At 41.8% G+C, this 21,278-nt stretch overlaps 1 protein-coding gene across 3 annotated transcripts in view; it reads right to left on the reverse strand.

Annotated features, from left to right (window-relative positions):
- MAP7 (microtubule associated protein 7) overlaps nucleotides 1-21,278 on the reverse strand; it is a 166,840-nt gene that overhangs the window by 48,993 nt on the left and 96,569 nt on the right. For all 3 annotated transcript variants that reach the window (XM_081250545.1, XM_081250544.1, XM_081250546.1), the window contains exons 2-3: nucleotides 12,256-12,357; nucleotides 4,681-4,758 (exon numbers count right to left, since the gene is read on the reverse strand). In XM_081250545.1, coding sequence (XP_081106671.1) covers nucleotides 4,681-4,758; nucleotides 12,256-12,357 — 180 coding nt within the window. The remainder of the gene's footprint in view (nucleotides 1-4,680; nucleotides 4,759-12,255; nucleotides 12,358-21,278) is intronic.

Genomic DNA, 21,278 nt, shown 5'->3' on the forward strand with positions numbered 1-21,278 from the left:
ATGCAGGGGATACGGGTTCGTGCCCCGGTCTGGGAGGATCCCATATGCCGCGGAGCGGCTGGGCCCGTGAGCCGTGGCCGCTGGGCCTGCGCGTCCGGAGCCTGTGCTCCGCAACGGGAGAGGCCACAACAGTGAGAGGCCCGCATACCACAAAAAGAAAAAAAAAAAAAAAAAAAAAAAAAAAAAGGAGGGTTGAAACCATGACACAACCCTCCTTTTTTGTACAATTACAAATACAATTCTCCCACTTACCCCAGGAAGAGAACCAAAATTAAAGCTTAGAAGAGAGATGGTAAAAAAGATGCAGAAGTCAAGAGAGAGAAGTTTGAAGGAATGGCCTGAATAGAATCAGATGAAATAGAGTGGTTGAGGAGATTTCTTCATGGGAAAACTTTTTAAGGCAGAAAAATAAAGCTTTCAGAGTGCATATGCTCAACCAAACAAACAGAACAGTCCCGTACTTGAAGAATTATGCCTGATTTTATGTGATAAATTGAAGGATAATGTGGAAAGAGCAGGCCACATGACATAATCCTACCAGAAAGCATTAAAGCATGACTCAGAAATTTATCCTACAGAAAGTTATTAATAGATCCTCCCTGTTTGCAAAACAATACAAACATGACATGCAACCCAAAACAAAGACCTTTATTCTCCTTCTTTTTAACTTGCTTTTTAAAAATGTGGATTACAAAAAAAAAATCTTTAATGATTTCAATGTTAATTTCAACCTATATCCAACAGTGAATAATCAGTCTCACTGGCCAATGACTTTAAACTTTGCTTTGTTGGGATTTCTGGAATGTATTTTTTTTTTCTAACTTGGAAAGCTTTAAAGTTTGAAAGTTTGATAATAGTTGATATTATCGACTGCTTTCGTGTTTTCAAAAAGCACACCCCAAAGACCTGCTATTAAGTGACAGCCCTTCCCCACCCCTCCCACCTTTTTTTTTTTTCTTTTAAACTATTCTACTCCCATCATAGCTTCTGCAAAGCACAGTTTATATTTATGGTAGTTTATCAGCTGCACTTTTTCTTTTAGAACTAAATTTTTTTAAGAAATTACCCTTATGTATTCTAAGGCACAGCTTAAATTAGATGCTAGATTTTAGATGATTCTTTTACAAATGTACATATGCATGTATGTTTGTGTATTTATGAAGATGAGTTTCTACTCTGACAGCTTAAGTGTAAAAGAATAGGCCAAGGGCTTCCCTGGTGGAGCAGTGGTTGAGAGTCCGCCTGCCGATGCAGGGGACACGGGTTCGTGCCCCAGTCCGGGAGGATCCCACATGCTGAGGAGCGGCTGGGCCCGTGAGTCATGGCTGCTGAGCCTGCGTGACGGGAGCCTGTGCTCCGCAACGGGAGAGGCCGCAGCAGTGAGAGGCCCGCCTACCGCAAAAAAAAAAGAATAGGCCAAAATTTTAAAGAAATTTTAAAAGAAAATGCAAATAATGCAGAAAAAAATAAAAATGAGTAAAATAAAATAGAAATATGATAGATAAAAATGTATTTCATTAAAATTATGACTGTCAACAACAACAAAAGAGATAAGATCAAAATTAAGGAAAACTGGGAATTCCCTGGCGGTCCAGCGGTTAAGACTCCTCTCACTGCCGAGGGCCCAGGTTCAATCCCTAGTCAGGGGAACTAAGATCCCACAAACTGAGTGGTGGGGTCAAAAAAAAAAAAAAAAAAGAAGGAAAACTATGGTATTAAATATGGTAGGGGTAAGAAGAAAGAAAAACCATGTCTATGATACGCTAGCTCACCAACAAAGTAAAGCTGTGACCACAGGATAATACAATAATCTGAACGTTACTTTGACCCATATAAGAATCTGATAAGGGCTTCCCTGGTGGTGCAGTGGTTGAGAGTCTGCCTGCCGATGCAGGGGACACGGGTTCGTGCCCCGGTCCGGGAAGATGCCACATGCCGCAGAGCGGCTGGGCCCGTGAGCCATGGCCACTGAGCCTGCGCGTCCGGAGCCTGTGCTCCACAAGGGGAGAGGCCACAACAGTGAGAGGCCCGCGTACCGCAAAAAAAAAAAAAAAGAATCTGAATCTGATAAGCAGGTTGGGTCTGTTACCAGATGCCCTTTTGCCACTTGTCTTGCGTCAGTGCTCTATAGTCCCCACCTCTTCTAGCTCCTTGGATGACTCCTCTTCATCCTCTAGTTGGACGTTCAGGTGGCCCCTGACATCCTCAGGCTGGGTTAGGTCCTTCTGTGGGGTTCTCGATGCCCCATGTGCATACCCCTTCAATACCACCCTCTATTAGAATTGCTGTGTGTTTATCTGTTCCCGCCTCCCCACCACTAGACTGTAGCTAGCCCTGGAGGGCTGGGCCTCAACCTTTATTCATCTTCTTAACACAATACCTAGCAAATAGAGTTTTTAACTATATAAACTAATAAGCCATGTTCTACATCATCGATATGAATTAAAATGGGGCCACATAATAAGAAGAAACCCAGCCACACAACAGATAAAGTTAGGCAACTTGTAGGGAGAATCTGCAGGCTCACAGCTATACAACTTTATAGCATAAGAAGGGAAATGATTTTTGTGTGACTAGCATATTTATACTTTCTACAAAAAAAACTAACGCCTGGATTTGAAAGACAAAGAAACCCAAATGGAAAGGTATGAGTTAAGGTGTAGAAGCTAATTCATGATGGGATTTAAATTATAAAGGAGTAGTCTCCTGACCCTATGGAGCTACTTTTACTCAGGTAGATATGAATCCGCATTGCAGTGCTAAGGAGACATTTAACAGTGGGAAACCTAACCCAACAGGGATGGGGTGGAGAGGGGAGAGGACACAAGTGCTTATCTTTGCTTGGATGGATCCAAAACCACAGTGTAAATAATTATGCTCACCTGGAATCTCTTCTTGCTTTAGTAGCTCTGCCTTTCCCTCTCAGTTCTGATCCACTTGTCTAACTGACCTTTACTGGGGAGCAGTGGGCACAGTTCACAGAAGAAAGATCTCCAGACTGCACAGAACTCCAAGCAAAGAGGGACCCCCCTCAGGGCCACAGGCACCCCTGTTCTCCAAGAACCTACCAGCCCGAGGGAGACCTGACAGAGGCAGGGAACTTCAAGCCTGGGTGCAAACTCTAAACACAGAAACACGCAGCTTGTTTACTTTCAGCAAGTCATTGAAATTTGTGTTGAAAAAACCTTGGCAGCAAAAGAAATGACCTCACATGACCGTGATGGCAAGGGAGAGAAAGAGGCCTGTGTTCAAAGAATGTAAACAATGTCAACAGACTTTTGAAAACCAGCTTTCAGTGTATTTCACAAATCTGGATTCTTGAATACAAATAATCAGAGACGGGATATGGGGCTGGGTTTTCCAACTGAAACATTAACTTTTACAAAACGCAGTAGAACTTTAGAAAAGTAATAGGTCATCCACTGGAAAGACTGTGGCAACCTAACTCAGCTCTGGTTTTAAAATATCCAGATGCTCCAGAAACAATGAGACACACTGACTAGGCATTTCATCTTTCCAAGGCACATAAAGAGAGTATCCTGTTTTAGCAACTTTGCATAAATGGACATTAAAGGAGGAGCTGGCACCAATATCCTCGCTCAGTGTTCTGGAAGACAAGGACTGCTGAGTGCTCGGATCTTGGCTTCCTGGTAAGCTAGTCCTGTGACCCAGCTCTCTAGGTGATTATGTGGCAAATGCTGCAGTTGCTAACCTTTTGCAAGGGCCTTAGATAACAAAAGAAAAATCAGACCCCTCAGCACAGGTCTTGTGTTTTTCCTGGCAGCACATTGGTAGCATCAGTCTATAAATTCAACAGCAGCATAATTTTAACAGGGAAAGCAGTGAGTGCCCTAGCAGTGCACAGTCTCATAACTGTTCACATAAAAAGAACCACATGCTGGCTCTCCTGTTTTTTTTTTTTTTTTTTGCGGTACGCGGGCCTCTCACTGTTGTGGCCTCTCCCGTCGCGGAGCACAGGCTCCGGACGCGCAGGCTTAGCGGCCATGGCTCACGGGCCCAGCCGCTCCGCGGCATGTGGGATCTTCCCGGACCGGGTCATGAACCCATGTCCTCTGCATCGGCAGGCGGACTCTTAACCACTGTGCCACCAGGGAAGCCCTCTCCTGGTATTTTTTAAGTTGTAAAATGTAAGCTGAGCCATCACGCCTCTGATATATACATGCCCTCCGGTGCCACATTAAACTGTCATTACGATACAAGAAATGAAAACGTCCCTAATCCTGGGCCGGACTTCATTGTTGCTTAAAATTTAGTTCTATGGGTTTTGTTTGTTTGTTTGTTTGTTTTGCGGTATGTGGGCCTCTCACTGTTGTGGCCCCTCCCGTTGCGGAGCACAGGCTCCAGATGCGCAGGCTCAGCGGTCATGGCTCATGGGCCCAGCCGCTCTGCGGCATGTGGGATCCTCACGGACCGGGGCACGAACCCGTGTCCCCTGCATTGGCAGGCGGACTCCCAACCACTGCGCCACCAGGGAAGCCCTAGTTCTATGTTTATATCAACATACTAAATTGTGTTTCCCAATTCATCTGCAAAACTCATAAAGGCATGCTAGAAAGCATGCTTATTAAAGTGATGTCTGTTTGTCCATCATCCTCTAGGGGAAAAGAGTAACATTTCAACAACGGTGTCCTTGAAAGCTCAAGAGAGGGCTGGGGATACCTAGCTGCTTCTCCCGCTCCTCACGCCGCTCCCTCGCCAGCCGCTGCCGGTCGTCAACACGCAGCACTGGTGGAGGGTCTGAAAAGGAGAAAAAAAAAAACATGAGAAGAGGGGCAGATTTTAAGAAACGATATGCACTGATAAATATCTTTTTGTCCAGTAAATCTGATGAATGAAATACTACTACATCTTACGTATAGTAACATGACAACCATTAGTACACGTAACTATACTTTCAGTGACACACTTTATTATAATTTTCCTGAGAATTTCCAAGTATTATCTTCTTTTTAAAAATATTACATAAGAGGTTAGATTCTAAGAGTTATCTCATCACAAGGAAAAAAACCATTTCTTTTTCTTTTTTCTTTTTTTTTTTGTATAAGATGATGGATGTTAACTAAACACACTGGGTTAAACATTTCACAATATAAGTCAAGTCATTATGCTGTACACCTTAAACTTACAGTTTAATTGATGCTGTATGTCAATTATATCTCAATAAAACTCAAAAAAATAAAGTAAAATAAAAAGACACATAGCCCCCCCCAAGATTTGTGTAAAACATAACTGTGCCTTTGGCTTATTTTTATCAAACAATATATATGAGGTTTTGTGTTCCTAAGCTACTGAACCTCTGTTGTTTTTATGCTTTAAAAAGCCTGTTCCTTAACAACACATAGACTCCTAAGTGAATTTATTATACTAAATAGATGTTCACCAGATAGATGTGAACAGCCCAGCTCTGGAGTCAGACAGGCATGAGATCACTTCCGGTTCTGTCACTCACTTGCTGTGAGATTTGGCCGAATTACTCACCCAGCTCTCTAAGCCTTAAGCTATGATATGGGGTTCATGGGTTTTTCACTTATTGCCTATGAGGATAAAATAGAACCTATCTATCTCACATCATCGAAAGGATTAAATAAAGTAATGCTTGTAACAGCGTTAGCACAGTGTCTAGCACTTGATAAATCTCAATAAATTCATTCATTTACTGAACACACTGAATATCTACTGTGCACCAGACAGTGTTGTATGTGCTGAAAAGAGAGCTATTAACAAAAAAGACAGAAATCTTTGCCCAAATGGGGTTTGTTTAGGGGAAATTTATAGAATAAATAAGTAAAATATAGAGAGTGAAAAAAGGGGCAATATATAAAATGTTAGACTGCGATAAATGCTAAGGAGATAGCAAAGCAGCCAAGGGGATTGTGAAATGGCGGGAAGGGGAGGTCTGACATCTTCGATAGGTGCCAAGGGAAGTCTAATTGTGATGGTAGCTTTTATGTGTAAAAACCTGATGGAAGTAAGGGAGCTACCCGTGCAGATATTCCAAGAGAGGAAAAGCAAGTGCAAAGGCCCTGAGGTTATGAGCACCTAAGGTGTTCAAGAAACGACATGAAGATCTGAGCCACTGGAGCAGAGTGAGATCAGTAAGTGATGGGGCCAGAGACCTGGGGGCCTGGTGAGGACTCTGGATTATGCTCTGAGTGAGATGCCACCGAGGGGTTTCCAGCAGAGGGCCACATGAATACACTCACTCTGCCTGTTACTAAATAAAATGAAAAGCATAGTAATAATAATAATGATGATGATGATGATAATTACACTTAAAATCAGCTTTATTTTCCCTGCTACTTAATTAACATCACAATTTTAAGATCTCTTATTAAAAATAGAAACCTACTGGAATAATACTTTAGAGACAACTGGCAGAGCTTCAACAACAGACTTAAAGGACCTGCATCTCAAATGTGTCTTAAACGTCACAGAATTTGTACATTTAAGGGAAATAAGAACTGTCTAAAAGCACATTAGGAGCTGCATAAACCTGGCAGTGTGCATCGTGGGCAGGACCAGGCGATGATATTTTATGCTTTTCCTTTGCTTTAAGGTATGCTTTTTAAAAAATTCGTAATATGAACCCCTCACTAGCTCATACTCATTATGATAATTACTTCCCAGATTTTCTAATCATTTATGAGGTCTCAAATATTTTTTATGTAGAAAAATGTGGCCTCTGGTCCCAAAAGGTTTTCCTCTGACACTAGAAGAGGGGCACGTGGACTCCCCTCAGGCACTTTGTTAAGGATCACAGACAGGGGAGTTCTGCTGTCATTTGTTTTTGGAAATGACAGCCAGAGCAAAATGGTATTTTGAAGAAAAAATGATCTGAGAACAAAAGCCAAAATGAAGTTAGAAGAAAGACTTCCAACAATTACTTATTGCTTAAAAAATGTCCTTAAATAATGAGGTTTCACTCCCTCATGAAAACTTTGATTTTATTATGAAACTTGAAAATCAACTTTATTTATAAAAGCCACATAAGCACATTATAGAAAGTCTGTAGAACAGAGTCTATAAAGTCAAATTTTGTTCATGGAATACGGAGTATGTGACATTTCTAGCTTACTTTCAAGTACTTGCCAAATTTCACACAAAATTTTGAAAAGAAGGTTTTAATAACAACGTATGGGACACACACACTCATCCTCACCTACCTTCTTCCGTCCAAACCAACCCTGAGAACTCTAAGTCAATAACTGATGTTCCTGCAGTCATGAGGCAATACTCAGTTATGCAATGGAATGCTTGCTTGCCTTTTAGGTGCATAGTTGGAAAAGAGCAATGCAAGAGGGGGCATAGTTTACCTCTGATTTCTACGCTATCATTTCATATGAAAATTACACTCTTCACAAACTGTATCCTGTCTGGTAACAACTGTATACAACAACAGGCTGTATACAGTTCTATGCAGATATATCAATAAAAACTATAAATAAGGGCAATCCTTAAAAGTTGGATAATTCCCACTGGCCACCTTTATCACTTCAGTACTGATCTCAATCAGTATTTATTTAGAGTTAGATTTGAGGAAGTTAAGAACAAATGCAACACATTTCTAAGGTATAAGATGCATACTGACTATGATATGCTAGACAATTTTGGTTGGTTTGGGGACCTGGCAATAGAAAATACTGTAGAGTGAAAAAGGTATTCAGTTTGAATTCTGTTTCCGTCCTTCTGGTCACATTAAGAAAAAGCCAGTTTGATACTAGAATGTTAATGAACACCCTGTGACAGATGAAAGATGGCTGTGAATGCAGGTAGGGAAGAGCAGAGCCCGGTCAGTTTTGTTCATTGTTATATTCCCCATGCCTAGGACTATACCTGACAGGAAGGAAGGCATTCGATAAGTACTTATTAAGTGAATGAATGAGGGGACTTCCCTGGCGGTCCAGTGGTTAAGACTCTGTGCTTCCGATGCAGGGGGCGTGGGTTCAATCCCTGGTCAGGGAACTAAGAACCCCACATGCCAAGGGCGTGGCCAAAAAAAAAAAAAAAAAGAGAGAATGAATAAACAAATGAGCCAACAGCTTTAGCTAACTTTCAGAGCCGGTACACTTCCATTAACCTTCACTACTGGGGCAAACTCATACCAATCTTGTAGCTGACAACAGACTTTTAAAAATGTAAATACTAGCGATTACAATTTTAAGATTTAATAACTAAAAACTGAGAAAAATGATCTTTAAAGGTAGGATTTCAGAAAGAAAAAATACAATTGAATAATTCCAAGTAAATAGTGAATTTTCTGTAATTTTTGTCTCCTTCTCATTTCTACCCTCATATCACTTTTCTCTGGAACAGAATGAAGGTATAGAAAATGGTTTGACATCATGAACGTTTCACATTGTTTCCCAACAGATCTAACATTGTTAGAATAGAACTGAGTTACTTATTCTCAGATGGAGAAGTTTTAAGAGAAATAGGATTTCGGTGGCGGTAAACTTGCAGCTACACCCTGCTTCCAACCTCCTACCTGGGATGATTGCAAAGTAGAGGGACCACCCAAATGAGGGCACTTTTAAAAGTGAAAGGGCGTGCTGGTAAGAGTCTGTCTGTGGCGACGTGTGTAAACCTGGACTATTCTGCAAAAATCGGAACTAAAGAGTGACCCTCAAAGATCAAGAAAATCAACTCACTTTGACAAGGCTTTTTTCCAAGAACTCCCTAGACCTTGACTCCTATCTGAACCACTACTGTTTATACAGTAAACTACTTCTGTTAGGGCTTTGCATTTTACAAGGACTTCCATATATATTATCAGTTTATTCTTCACAATAATCCTATGAGTTTGCCAAGCAGCTAGTCATTCAATGAAGAGTTATTATGCCTATTTTCCAAATGAGAAAACTGAAGGAAATAAATGCATGTGACTAAGGAAGGTGGCACAGTTAAGTGTCAGAGTTAGGGCTTAAAATCCCATCTTTAACTCAATCCTGTCCCCCCTTTTCACAGCATGGCATCTACAGAGTCATTAGAATCAGAAAACGGCTAGAAGATTACAAGTCATGTTTTCCTCCATGAGGGGAATTTATTTATTATTTATAAGAAGAAAGTTCTACTGGCTCTTTTAAAGACTTGTGGTGGGGAATAGTAGAGGGATAGGAATTAAGAAGCATTTTTAATAAACTGGAGTTTCTGCTTTTCTCAGGTACGTGCACAGTAGCTCATGAAGAAAATACAATCTTCTCTTCTAATCAGGTCAAACTTTTACCATTTGGGTTACAATCAAGGATGAGGTGAAATGAGTCCTCTAAGAAATAATCACTCGAAGCGCAGAGGGAATTCACGGGAAGAAGATTCACAGCTTGTTCTCAGGAAAAGCTTCACAGGGGATGTGGCAACTGAGAAGGATCACCAGAGACACACCTGGCTTTAAGAAGTGTGGATGGGATGGGAGGAGGGTGTTACAGAAGGAGAACAATGTAAGCTTGGTATTTCCCAAAGTGGGTGGAACAGTGGAGGCCAAGGCTTGATTTTCGGTCATACACAGACAACTTTTTTTTTGTTGAAGTGTGGTTGATTTAGTGTTGTGTTAATTTCTGCTGTACTGCAGGGTGATTCAGTTATACATGTATACACTTTCTTTAATATTCTTTTTCATGATGGTTTATCATAGGATATTGAATGTAGTTCGCTGTGCTATACAGTAGGACCTTGTTGTTTGTCCAGGAAATCCTATATATAAAAGCTTACATCTGCTAAAAAACAAACAAACAAACAAAAATTTTACCATTTGGAGGCAGCTGATGGAGTTCTGAAGAAGCATCTCGCACTGCCTCAGTTAACAGTAGTCGTAAACAGACTTTGTAACTTTACAAAGTGTCTCTTTTGACCTTGGTTCAAGTAATCACAGCAGAGAGTACCCTTCCCTCTTGGATAACACAAGACATAGTGTGCACATATTTATAAAACACCATGAGGACCTTCCATTACACGTTTTAAACGTAAAATATTAACAATTTGAATGTGAATAGATGCTTTCTAAATCAGAGATGTTCTAGAGCATAAGTATCAGAAAGTAAAGGAGGGCAAGAAATTTAACTAAAATTTACTGGATAAAAAGGGACCCTTTTTCATTGTCAGGATACTTGCATCTGGTTAGGGCAATACTCAAAATATCCCCAAAACAGCCTGTGCTTCTTTTCTTTTTAAGTTCCTACAGTAAGAAAATCAACAAGAACTGCTTTAGACAGACATTCCTGTGACTCATATAAAATCAAAAGGTTTTACTCAAGCCTGGAACTCCAACTTGGAACCTCTTATGTCACCTTCAGAGATACTCAGGAAGATAACATGGTGGTTTTAAAAATAAGAGTCTTCTATGCATCTTTGCTTATGTGTATACACAAGAAAGCAGACCCAAGGATACTTAAAAGATGTAATCTGAAATGAAACATCTCCTCACTGAACTTGACTCTGGCAACATAAATCAAACGGCTCTATAAAGAGGTGGCCAGTTGGAGCAGAAAAGATGTTTTTGGCCTCTATATTTCTATGCACTCTGCATATCTCTCTTCTGATAATGGAAATACTGTGTTAGAATGATTTATTCATATACTGGTTTACTCCACCATACTGTCAGCTAGAGGGTAGGAATTATGTCTTTTAATAATATTTCCCTACTACCTATACAGTACTAGCACCAGATAAATAAACAAGTTATTGGGATATAAAAGTATAAATTGCACAGCAAAGAATGTAGGAATTAGAAGCAATGGTTGATGGGGAGAACAAGGGAAAACCAGTACAAACCATTTAGCTATGTTCAATTCTCATGGTAAAACAAACGGGATTTTCATGCTAAAGAGCTTCTACTTCTACAAGGATGCTCACTGGAGTATAAGGAACAAAAGTCCACTAGAATAAGCTGCATAAGGACGGGGGCCCTGTTGATTTGCTCATACAGTATCTCTCACAGTCCCAGTCATAGGGCAACTACTCAATAAACCTTAGATGGTGCCTGGGCTTTGGGTGGATAGATGGATGGATATATGAATGAAAATGCAAACTGACTAAATGGGGGAATCTTAGCCTACAAATTAAAACTCCACTGAAATTACACATCATTTGCCACTAATGGTTACTCATGCAATACCTGCAATAGTACTGGTTATTCCTCTCCTAAATGGCAAGCTAGATTTACCTTCTCTGTTCAAGACCTTTTCCACATGGGAAAAAAGCCCCACAAAACTAGGTGCAATAGGGAATGTTTTCTATGGGGCTAGATACAGTTATTTCCATCTTTTTTTTTTTTTTTTTTTTTTTTGCGGTATGCGGGCCTCTCACTGTTGTGGCCCCTCCCGTTGCGGAGCACAGGCTCCGGACGCGCAGGCTCAGCGCCATGGCTCACGGGCCCAGCCGCTCCGCGGCATATGGGATCCTCCCAGACCGGGGCACGAACCCGTATCCCCTGCATTGGCAGGCGGACTCTCAACCACTGCGCCACCAGGGAGGCCCTATTTCCATCTTTATTCTCACTGATTCACTGTTCTTGAGTGACTTTGGCTTTGGATGCAGCAAGAAGTAGGCTTCCAAGAACCTCATGGGGTGTTCAATTTGCCTTTACCATCCTTTGACTGTCTCTTATCATCAGACTGTAAGTTAGTCTCTCCCAAGGACCTCACCATGGTTGTTGGATACCTGGAGGCAACTGCATTGTCTATTCAATTGTTTGTACTATGTTTACAGAGTGTTTGCTTCATCGTATCACTGAGTGGAACAGACCATGAATCACAGGCTATTAGATGAAATTACTGTGTAGGTGTACAATCATTGCAGGGAATGGAGAACAAAAACATCATTCTATACCAGCTATGTATGCTGTGTGTAATGATTTCCTTAAGTGGTTTTTGAAAAAGTCACAAAAGAGATATGCAACAATGCTGGGCATACAGGTACAGAAAATTGTGTCATATCTATCATTTCAGGCAGAATGGCAAAATTATTTCCTCTTATATGCTGCTTGACAGTAAACAGTGCATTCACATACACCATCTCACTGACTGTCAAAATGATTCTGAGAGCTAAGTAGGGCATAGCTTTGAATCTCCATTTTAAAGAGAGAAAATCAAGGCATGAGAGGTTCTCTGACTTACATTCTTACGAGTCAGTCTGAGTGTGTGTTTTGGTGGCAGGACTGAAACCAAGCTCTCCTAAATTCTAGCATGACTAAGCCCTTTGGGTTAACCTTCCTTTTTCCACAGAAAAGGCAATGCATAGTACCTTGTTTATTTCCTGTGTGGTTGCTATTTTGTCCTGAAATAGCAGAAGAAGGCCGGTTGGAGGCCGCGGTTTTCTTATCTTGCACTTTGTTGCTATCAGGCGCTATACAAATGAGACAAAAGAGAAAAGACATATTTAGTTTCTTAAAATTTATTCAGAAACATTCACATATTCAACATTTACTGTTAACCCTTGTATCAAGTGCTAGGCTAGATTCAGGAAATAGAAAGATTAAGCAGCCAACAACCCCTGCCCTCAAGGAGCACACTGTTCAGTGGGAAGAACACATTCAAAAATCAATAGCCTAGGGGCTACCCTGGTGGCGCAGTGGTTGAGAGTCCGCCTGCCAATGCAGGGGATACGGGTTCGTGCCCCGGTCCGGGAGGATCCCACATGCTGCAGAGCGGCTGGGCCCGTGAGCCATGGCCGCTGAGCCTGCGCGTCCGGAGCCTGTGCTCCACAACGGGAGAGGCCACAACAGTGAGAGGTCCGTGTACCGCCAAAAAAAAGAAAAAAAATCAATAGCCTCCGCTCAACTGACCAATCCTAGAGCGGTGGTGTGTTCAGGGTCCATGGAGTTGTTCAACCCGGCTGTCCCAGTTTATACATAAAGCAACCGGGAAGAAATAAGACAGGGATCTAGAGCCTCTGATCTTTGTTCTTAAAAAGTCATGCATTAGGAACCCCAAAATTCCAAGTACATAACCAAGCAGGTCACCAAAAGGGAAACAGGGAAATAATTCACTAGGATTTTGGAAAAGCCTCTAGCAAATGTTCAATAACAAAGATTATTCAAGAGACAAAGGGAAATGTGCTCTAGGAAGGGACCAAAGGGCAGAAGTATCAGGCAATTCTCTGGTTACATAAAGTACAGGGTCTTCTTCACACATGTGACTTTAATATATTTTTAAAAGATATTTAAAGTATCTTTGCTACTTCTCACAAATCACGTCAAAAACCAAGCCCTTGTTATTCCCTGCCTCCTACCCTCTGCCTTAAATTCTGTTCCACCCAGTCTTCCCCATCCATTCAGGCAACTCCGTTCCTCTAGTAGATTAGGCCCAGAGCCTTGGAATCATCCTTGATTTCTCTCTTCCAATCACTCCCCAAATTTGATCCATTAGTAAGTTCTTTCAGCTCTACCTTAAAAAACATCACCTCTACCACTACCTTTCTGATCTCCTCTTCCCTGTGTGACTGCAATATCCTCTTAACCAGTCTCCCTGACCCCACCACTGATCCTCTTCAGTCTATTCTCATCTCAGCAGCCAGAGTGATCCCATTAGATCCTAAGTCATGTCACTCCTCGGTTCCAAGGTCTAACAGCCGCCATCCCACTCAGAGCAAAATCCAAGGTCTGTCCATGGCCTACAAGGTACTATATGGTTTGGCCTTTACCTTGCACCACTTTCCCTCTTAATTACTCTGATAATACTGACTCAGATCATATCATCCTCAGATCATACTGACTGACTTAGTCCCTCTCAGAGCCTTTGCATGTACCTGAAATGTTCTTCCCCCAGATGTCAACACGGGTCTCCCCTTCACTTCCACTGGGTCTCTGCTCAAATGTGACATTACAGTCCCCTTGACCTAAAATAGCACCCCTATCACTCCTCACCGCCCACTGCTTCTTACTCTGCTTTGTCTGTAGCCCTTATCCCTGACATGTTACATATTTATTATCTCCTCCACTAGGCTGAGGGAAATGGATAATAACTAGAAAACAGGACTCACTGGTTCAAGGTTTTGGAATCTGAAAGGGTGTGATAGTAGTTAGGCTTCAGGAAGACTAAATTTAAAAATGGCACCGAAGATGTACTAAAAAAAAGTTACTCAATTTACCTTTTACCTCTGAATGAAGAATATACCAAATTATGGCTGCCTGTCAATTATATACAGTATTAACTAGCATAGGAAACCACAGACTAAACAGTAGAAAGCATCTTACGTAGTATGTTTAACACTGTTTAATTGCCCAGTTTCAAATAATTTGCTGGCTTTAAATACAGGTTCAAACATAAACACTGATTGCTATAACACAAACTCTCATCCCACTTGCCAGAAACAAGGTGCCAGTCATCACCACGTGGCAGGTGAAGTCCATACTAGTTAGTATTGGCCTACACTCTCACGATTTTAGAGGTAGCCCCTAAAGACCAAAAATTGACTTAACTGGAACTCTGGTGCTCAATATGGATAGAACAACATTCTTCCATATTCTGCAAGGCAATCTTAAAACTGCTCATAAAGACGATGCACAGAATGGAGGGCACACAGATTTGCAATTTCTTTATTATTTTCTTTTTATTATACAGCCACCTCCAGCACATAGTAAATAAAGCCTTAACTAGTAAGCTGTTCAAGGGATCTTCTACTTATTATTTTTACTTAAATGAAAGATAATTAGGACCACTTGTTCAGCATATATTTCAAATGTATTCGTTTCTTTCTTGCCTTGGCATATCTGACATAATTTAATCTGTCTCTGGTGATTGAATATCTGCAGTTGCCCTCTGGTCCTGACAACAGACATCAATCCTAGCTAAATATTATGTTACTGTAGACCATGAAGGAGATTAAACCCATGTTCAGTGCAAGTGACGTTTCCAAATAATCCTCGATTAATCCCTGATAAAAAGCTTATGTATTTATTTATTTTTTGGTTGTAATTTGCTTTGTCTTGAAACTCAACTGTAAGATATAAATTTCAATTAAACTGGAGGTCTGGTTACTTGAATTCCAATTTATCTACATCTGACTTTTAACAGATCCACTCTAGTTGGACATCTATCTGCCCACTTTATTATCATTTGGATCTCAGGAATTCATTTCTATCACAAAAGACCTCCTGAGTCCTATGCATAACAAGACAAATTTAAAATTGATCTTAAAGCGTGTTATGTTCATATAAAACTGACAGGTAAATTTAGTAAAATAAAGGTAATTTTAAAAGTTGTCAGGCTATTTAGCCCAAGATTATATACTGTTAATTTTTTTTTTTTTGCAGTACGCGGGCCTTTCACTGTTGTGGCCTCTCCCGCTGCGGAGCACAGGCTTTGGACACGCAGGCTCAGAGGCCATGGCTCATGGGCCCAGCCGCTCCACAGCATGTGGGATCTTCCCAGACTGGGGCACGAACCCGTGTCCCCTGCATTGGCAGGCGGACTCTTAACCACTGCGCCACCAGGGAAGCCCTATACTGTTAATTTTTAACCACTAGGTTGAACATTTGTCTAAAGTTTTCAGGCTATGTTTCTGCTTTTCTATCGGTCTTTCCTTTCCACCACTGTAATGGTCCTTATTTCTCCAAAAACCATTTTGGTTAACACTCTATCATGGTAAGAGGGAAGATAAACTCAAACAGACCTGGGTTCAGCTGTGAGCCCTGCTACTAACTAGCTCAGTGACCTTCAAAGTTTCTTGAATTCTCTGAGTAGGTAATACGGGGGTGAAACTGCCTAACTCACAGGGTCATTGGGAGGATTAGTTGAAAAGATGTTAAGAATACAGCTTGGCATGTAGGAGGTGTGTAGCAAATATTCAGCCCTCCTTCTCTCAGCGTTTACGCCCTTCCTCAAGGTCCTGGGCCTCCCACACTCGGACGTGTAGCTGTGTGTTTGAGTTTGTGGGGAAGGTATGCTTTGGAGTCCGTTGACCTGGCTCTGCCCCTTAGAAGCTGTGAACCCACCACACATCACTTAACCTTTCAGTCTTCATTTCCCCATCTGCAGTGCAGGAAAACACTTTCCGAGTTGTGAAAATTAAATGAGACTGCCGGGCCCACTGCAAGGCTCAGTACATGGTGGAAGGTATTTTAGGCTCTCTCCCTATTCCTACACCAATGTGGGAGACCGGGTTTCTAGTTCCTCTGGGCTTTGCTCGCTCATCGCTAACAGGGAAAGCAAACCTGTGTCAACCTGGGGACAGTGGTCCTGGGGAGCAGAGTCTGGCTCTGCTGCTGCTTTCAGAGGTTTTCAGCTCAGGTACCATCGCACCTCCTGGGGGCCTCAGGTTGCGGGAGTTATTGGTACAGTTTCCAGGGTACAACCTGGCTTGGGAAGAGGTAATCATCCGTCTTCCTGGGGCTTAGAGAGATGACAGTTTTCTGAGATTTAATACCTTTCAAGTTACCGTCACATTAAGTAAGTGTGAGCCTTAAAACAAACAAACAAACAAAAAAACCTCAATCATAATAATAGGAAAATAAAGTCTTCTGAGGTGGTTTTTTTTTTTTTTTTTTTAAACCAAGTGCAGGGAATTTCACTGTTTGAGAACACAGTGAAAAGGGGAATTCATTCGTTTTAAGATTTAAACATTTAAAAATCTGGAAATCCTAGGTAACTAGCAGGTAGGATCACATACACTATTTTTAAATTTACCATTAAAATAATACCATTTCTAAAATGATGCAAGTGACTTTCCAGTATTATTTATTTGAATCTCTTTTCTTTCAGTTTTCAAAAAAGAAAACTGAGCCATATACTATGATGCTCAATAAGTCTTTGCTAGCCTTATAAAATTTTTATTGATCTTCCTGCTAGCTTGAAAGCTTTATTCCATTAGTGTCACATGTAAGTGTGTTAAAGACAAGAGGAAGGATGGAGAGAAGCACGCTTGTGGTCTGGGACTCTGTCTCTAAATCACTCTGCAACAAAACATGCAGGCAGCAGACACTGGGAGCTTTTTCATCCAATAAAAATTCTGCAGCTCCCGGAAATGCTACCAATGTGTCTCTGTAATCCATATCCTCTACCATTCATTGCATTTGTTGCACTGTCTTCCCATAAAGGTCATGGGGTTCCCACTGCTTTGTTTCTATTTTTGGCTGGATGGTCCGGTTGAAGAGTCTTCTCTCGATCAAGACAACTGGTCCAACAGATGCTTCATTTAGTAAAAATGCTTACTCTTGTAAGACATTTATGACTGCGACCTTAAGGACAATGCTGAGTTTAAACTCACTGAATGGCAGGTGGTCTTGACCTCCACAAAAATTATGTACTTCTGTCGCCATTTTAAAGGGGGGCATGTGGGCTGGGAAACAGCAAAACTTCAGCCCTCAATTCCCAGCTCGGTATGATGGGTTGTACTCTGTGGAATCCAGGCCCCCAGGCTACACACATAACTTTGGGGGAGTAAACCAGAAGACAGGACGAGAGGCGGAACTGCACACAACTGTCATTTCTGTAGTTAAAAATGGTTGAACTTTGCAACTTCGTCTGTCTCAATCTCACAGTTTCAATCTATCCATGCAGAAAAAAAGTCAACATTGCAGGCCTGCAAGTGCTGTCTTGCTTTATGTCTTCTCGCTACGATAAATCTTAGCCACAAGTATGACTGTGTGCTGAGTCCTGAGCCTTTCTTAGTGAATCACAGAACCTGAATCATAAATAGCTTATTTGACAATCTGGCCGCAGAATACTGCTCTGGCAATTGAAGAATGTTACTGGTTTAAAATCACAACATATAAAGATCACAGAGTAACTCTCACGTAATTCACAGTGTTTCACCTAAAATGTTCTGCTTTATGAGATCTTTTTGCTTATTTGCTTGACAGTTAAAATTTATTCTAATATAGCTGCCAGGAGGATTGTAACATTTAAGTCATAGCTATTAAATGTTTTATCCAATGTTATTTATGAAAGTTGCATTAGGATAAGAAGGACATGATGCAATCTCGTAACTTCTAATGACTTTTCTGATTAACCCACATGATGGAGAGCTTTTCAGTTTAAATTCCTCATAATTGTATGTGAAGTTGTATAGGAATGATCAAAGCCCATGGGAGTCAGCATGAGACAAACCTAGGTTTAATTTCCCACTTCACTTCAGTTTTCTTCACATTTATTCGGTCAACACCCTACTCCATGGAACACCTTGTGCTAAAATAATATTAAGTGAACAATGCATCTTTTCTATTGCTTTTTCCTTTTCCAGACCCCTGGGAGCTTTTGATTCCCCCAATAATTTCTCTTCCTTCAGAAACGTTCTCCCCTATCATGGCCTGAAGCACAATCTTGACCTCAGTCACTTGCAAATCTGCATTTATAAACAGTCTTCCACCTCTAGGGAATATATGCTCATGTATCTCTGCTATCACTTGAAACTATGTCAAAATCTGAACAAACTGTCCTCACAAAATCAGTCAACTCAGTCTGCTTGTTACTATCAATGGAACCACAATATTCCCAGGCTCAGAAATGTTATGTGGTGTTAAAACATTTACAGACACTCCCATGGGCCAGCCACTGTGCTATGGTCTAAGAATATGAAGACTGTAGGACACAGCATCCACCTGCAAGATGCTCATTACCCTTTGGAGGAGACAATATGAAAATACATGCAGTTACAAAAACAGACCAATTCAGTTTTCAAAAATCAATACACTATAGAGGACTAGTAACCAAATAAATGATAATAGTATTACAGGGATTCAGAGGTGGGAGGAGGTGCTACAGGGGGTAGTAGTGATGGGAAACTTCACTGGATAAAGATTTTGAAGAATGAAGCGAATCTGTATAAGTGGTGGGGAAGCAGAGAACACGCCTGGCTGGGACTTGGCATATGCAAAACTACTGAGGCAAAAAAAACAAGAGCGCATCAGGGGACTGACCAGTCAGAACAGTGGGTTTAGTAAGGCAGGCAATTGAAAATAAGACAAACAGGCCGAGGTCAATGAGTCCTCCAATTCCATGAGTTTGGACTTTATGATGAAGGCAATGGAAAGTCACTGAAGCATGCCACACGGCACTTCTGGCTGTGAACGACTCTAGCTTCAGTGGACTCGGGATAAATGAACGGTGAGGCCCAACAAGCCCGCTGGAAATGTATTTTAAAAGGTTATCATCTTAATAAAAGGAAATCAGACTAAAACCAGTTATCTTAAGAACTCCACTTTCTGGATAATTTAATAATTATTCAGATTTTTCTACTTACCCTGAACTCTTAATCATAAGAAGTGATTATATAACCATTAAGGGGAAAAAGTGACACGAGTGACTGTGGTGAAACCTCTGTCTGGAGCTGAAGCATCAGGGAGCAGGGGAGGAGCCGAGTCAGTGTGGCCAGCCTAGCAGGAGCCGGGGCAGCACCACACAGGGACCCTGCGCAGACGCTCCGGGTCTCCTCTGCTTCAGATCCTGCAGGAAATGGGGCCCCAGCCGTGAACTCCAGGGAGCAAGAGAGTAGGTAGGAAGAGGAAACACGGAATGGAGGAAGTGTGCCTGGCTGGGAAAGAGGTGGGGTGTTTTTAAAGGTCATTTTGCAGGCGGGTCAAGGAAATAAAATATGGGTAGGTGCTGATGAATCTCTTTAATCTTTCATAGACTGCTCAGGATGGGAAAGCAGCCACTTCACTATGCAAACTTACAGGTACTGTGCCATGCAACGTCTGTAACTAGAGATACTGAAAAACAGTGCCGAGTCTGATTTGCCCCCCTGCACCAGGATAAACCACTTCATGGTACGGTACAACACCTGACCACATTTAGCCTGGCAGCAATAAGAACCATGAACTATTTATTCAGCACTGTATTGCTCATTTCTTTCTTTTTTTTTTTTTTTTTTCGGTACGCGGGCCTCTCACTGCTGTGGCCTCTTCCGTTGCGGAGCACAGGCTCCGGACGCGCAGGCTCAGCGGCCATGGCTCATGGGCCCAGCCGCTCTGCGGCATGTGGGATCTTCCCGGACCGGGGCATGAACCCGTGTCCCCTGCATTGGCAGGCGGACTCCCAACCACTGCGCCACCAGGGAAGCCCTATTGTTCATTTCTTGTTGCAAAAAGAAATGCAATTAAATGAGAACATTTGGTAATCATGTGTATCCGAGTCATACACTGCATCTTCCTTATTCATTCTGTTGACAGAAACAATTCAATTAAGACCTTTTTCTTTGCATTTCACACACTCCAGATAGAACAAAAAGTAATGACTTGGCGGCTACACTAGACTACATTAGAGGCTTGTAAGACCCTGTGGAGGTTTTAAAATCTGGAGGGTGCTCATCCAGCAACAACGAAGAGTGACTGAAAGTCACTTTCTGATAACTTCATTTCTTCATAATGAAAAAAAACATTATGACAGTGATGGAAAACGATATTCAGCCAAAAAGCAAAGAAATTTGTCCAATACGGAGATAATACAAACCCAATGCAAAGACATTGATTTTACAAATATAATCCAATACTGTGCCTAGTTATGTGATGTATGGGAACAGAATTCACCAGAAACATCACTCATCTTCAAAACAATAAGGCATGAAGAATGAAACAGCCACATGTAGCTGTTTATTAACAGTTCATCACCTATCAACTTCGTCTTTGATACTTCGCCAGGGGCAGAACTCTGATAAGTTCTACCAGACCAGAGGAACTTGAGGGCAGGGATGGTGCCTTCATCTTTATAATCCCTGTACCTTTTGAGTTTAGCCCACTATCTGGCATACAGGTGACACTGAATAAATGCCTGAAGACGGAAACGAGAGAGGAAGAGAGGGTAGATGATGTACCCCAAACAAATTGTGGCAAAAGCCCAGGAAGAAAAAGTATTAATGACAAGATAAGTAAAAAGAAAAAGTACACATTCGCCCCCTTTTTTTTTCTATGACAAACTGTTTAATGTTCCATAATGTGCAGCTTCTAAGTGAAAAAGGCCCGTTAAAAATCTACGAGCTGTACATTCTGGTAATGGGGCAGCTGGCCCCCTCCCCGGCCATCCCTCCGAGAGAGGCGGGGCAGGGCAGGGTACAGGCGCCGTGAGAACATGGTCCTAGGTGTGCTCACCAGCAACACACGCGGGTCAGTGTCCAAGGGTCACGGGGGTGGGGGCGTGATATTTACACAGGGGAGAACCACGGACACACGTGTGACCGGAAGACACGAGGGGCACAGGTGACAGCGGACCCGGGAAGCCACAATGCCCCCGTGGAGTTATACACAAGAGATGTGAGCTGGACGGGTGGGCACCACGCATGACGGGCTCAGGGCTCCTGTGAGCAGAAGAGGCGGTGGAGCCGGGAGACCTCGT

Source organism: Mesoplodon bidens (assembly GCF_964165515.1).
Source record: "Mesoplodon bidens genome assembly, chromosome: 12".
Classification (NCBI taxonomy): Eukaryota; Metazoa; Chordata; class Mammalia; order Artiodactyla; family Ziphiidae; genus Mesoplodon; species Mesoplodon bidens.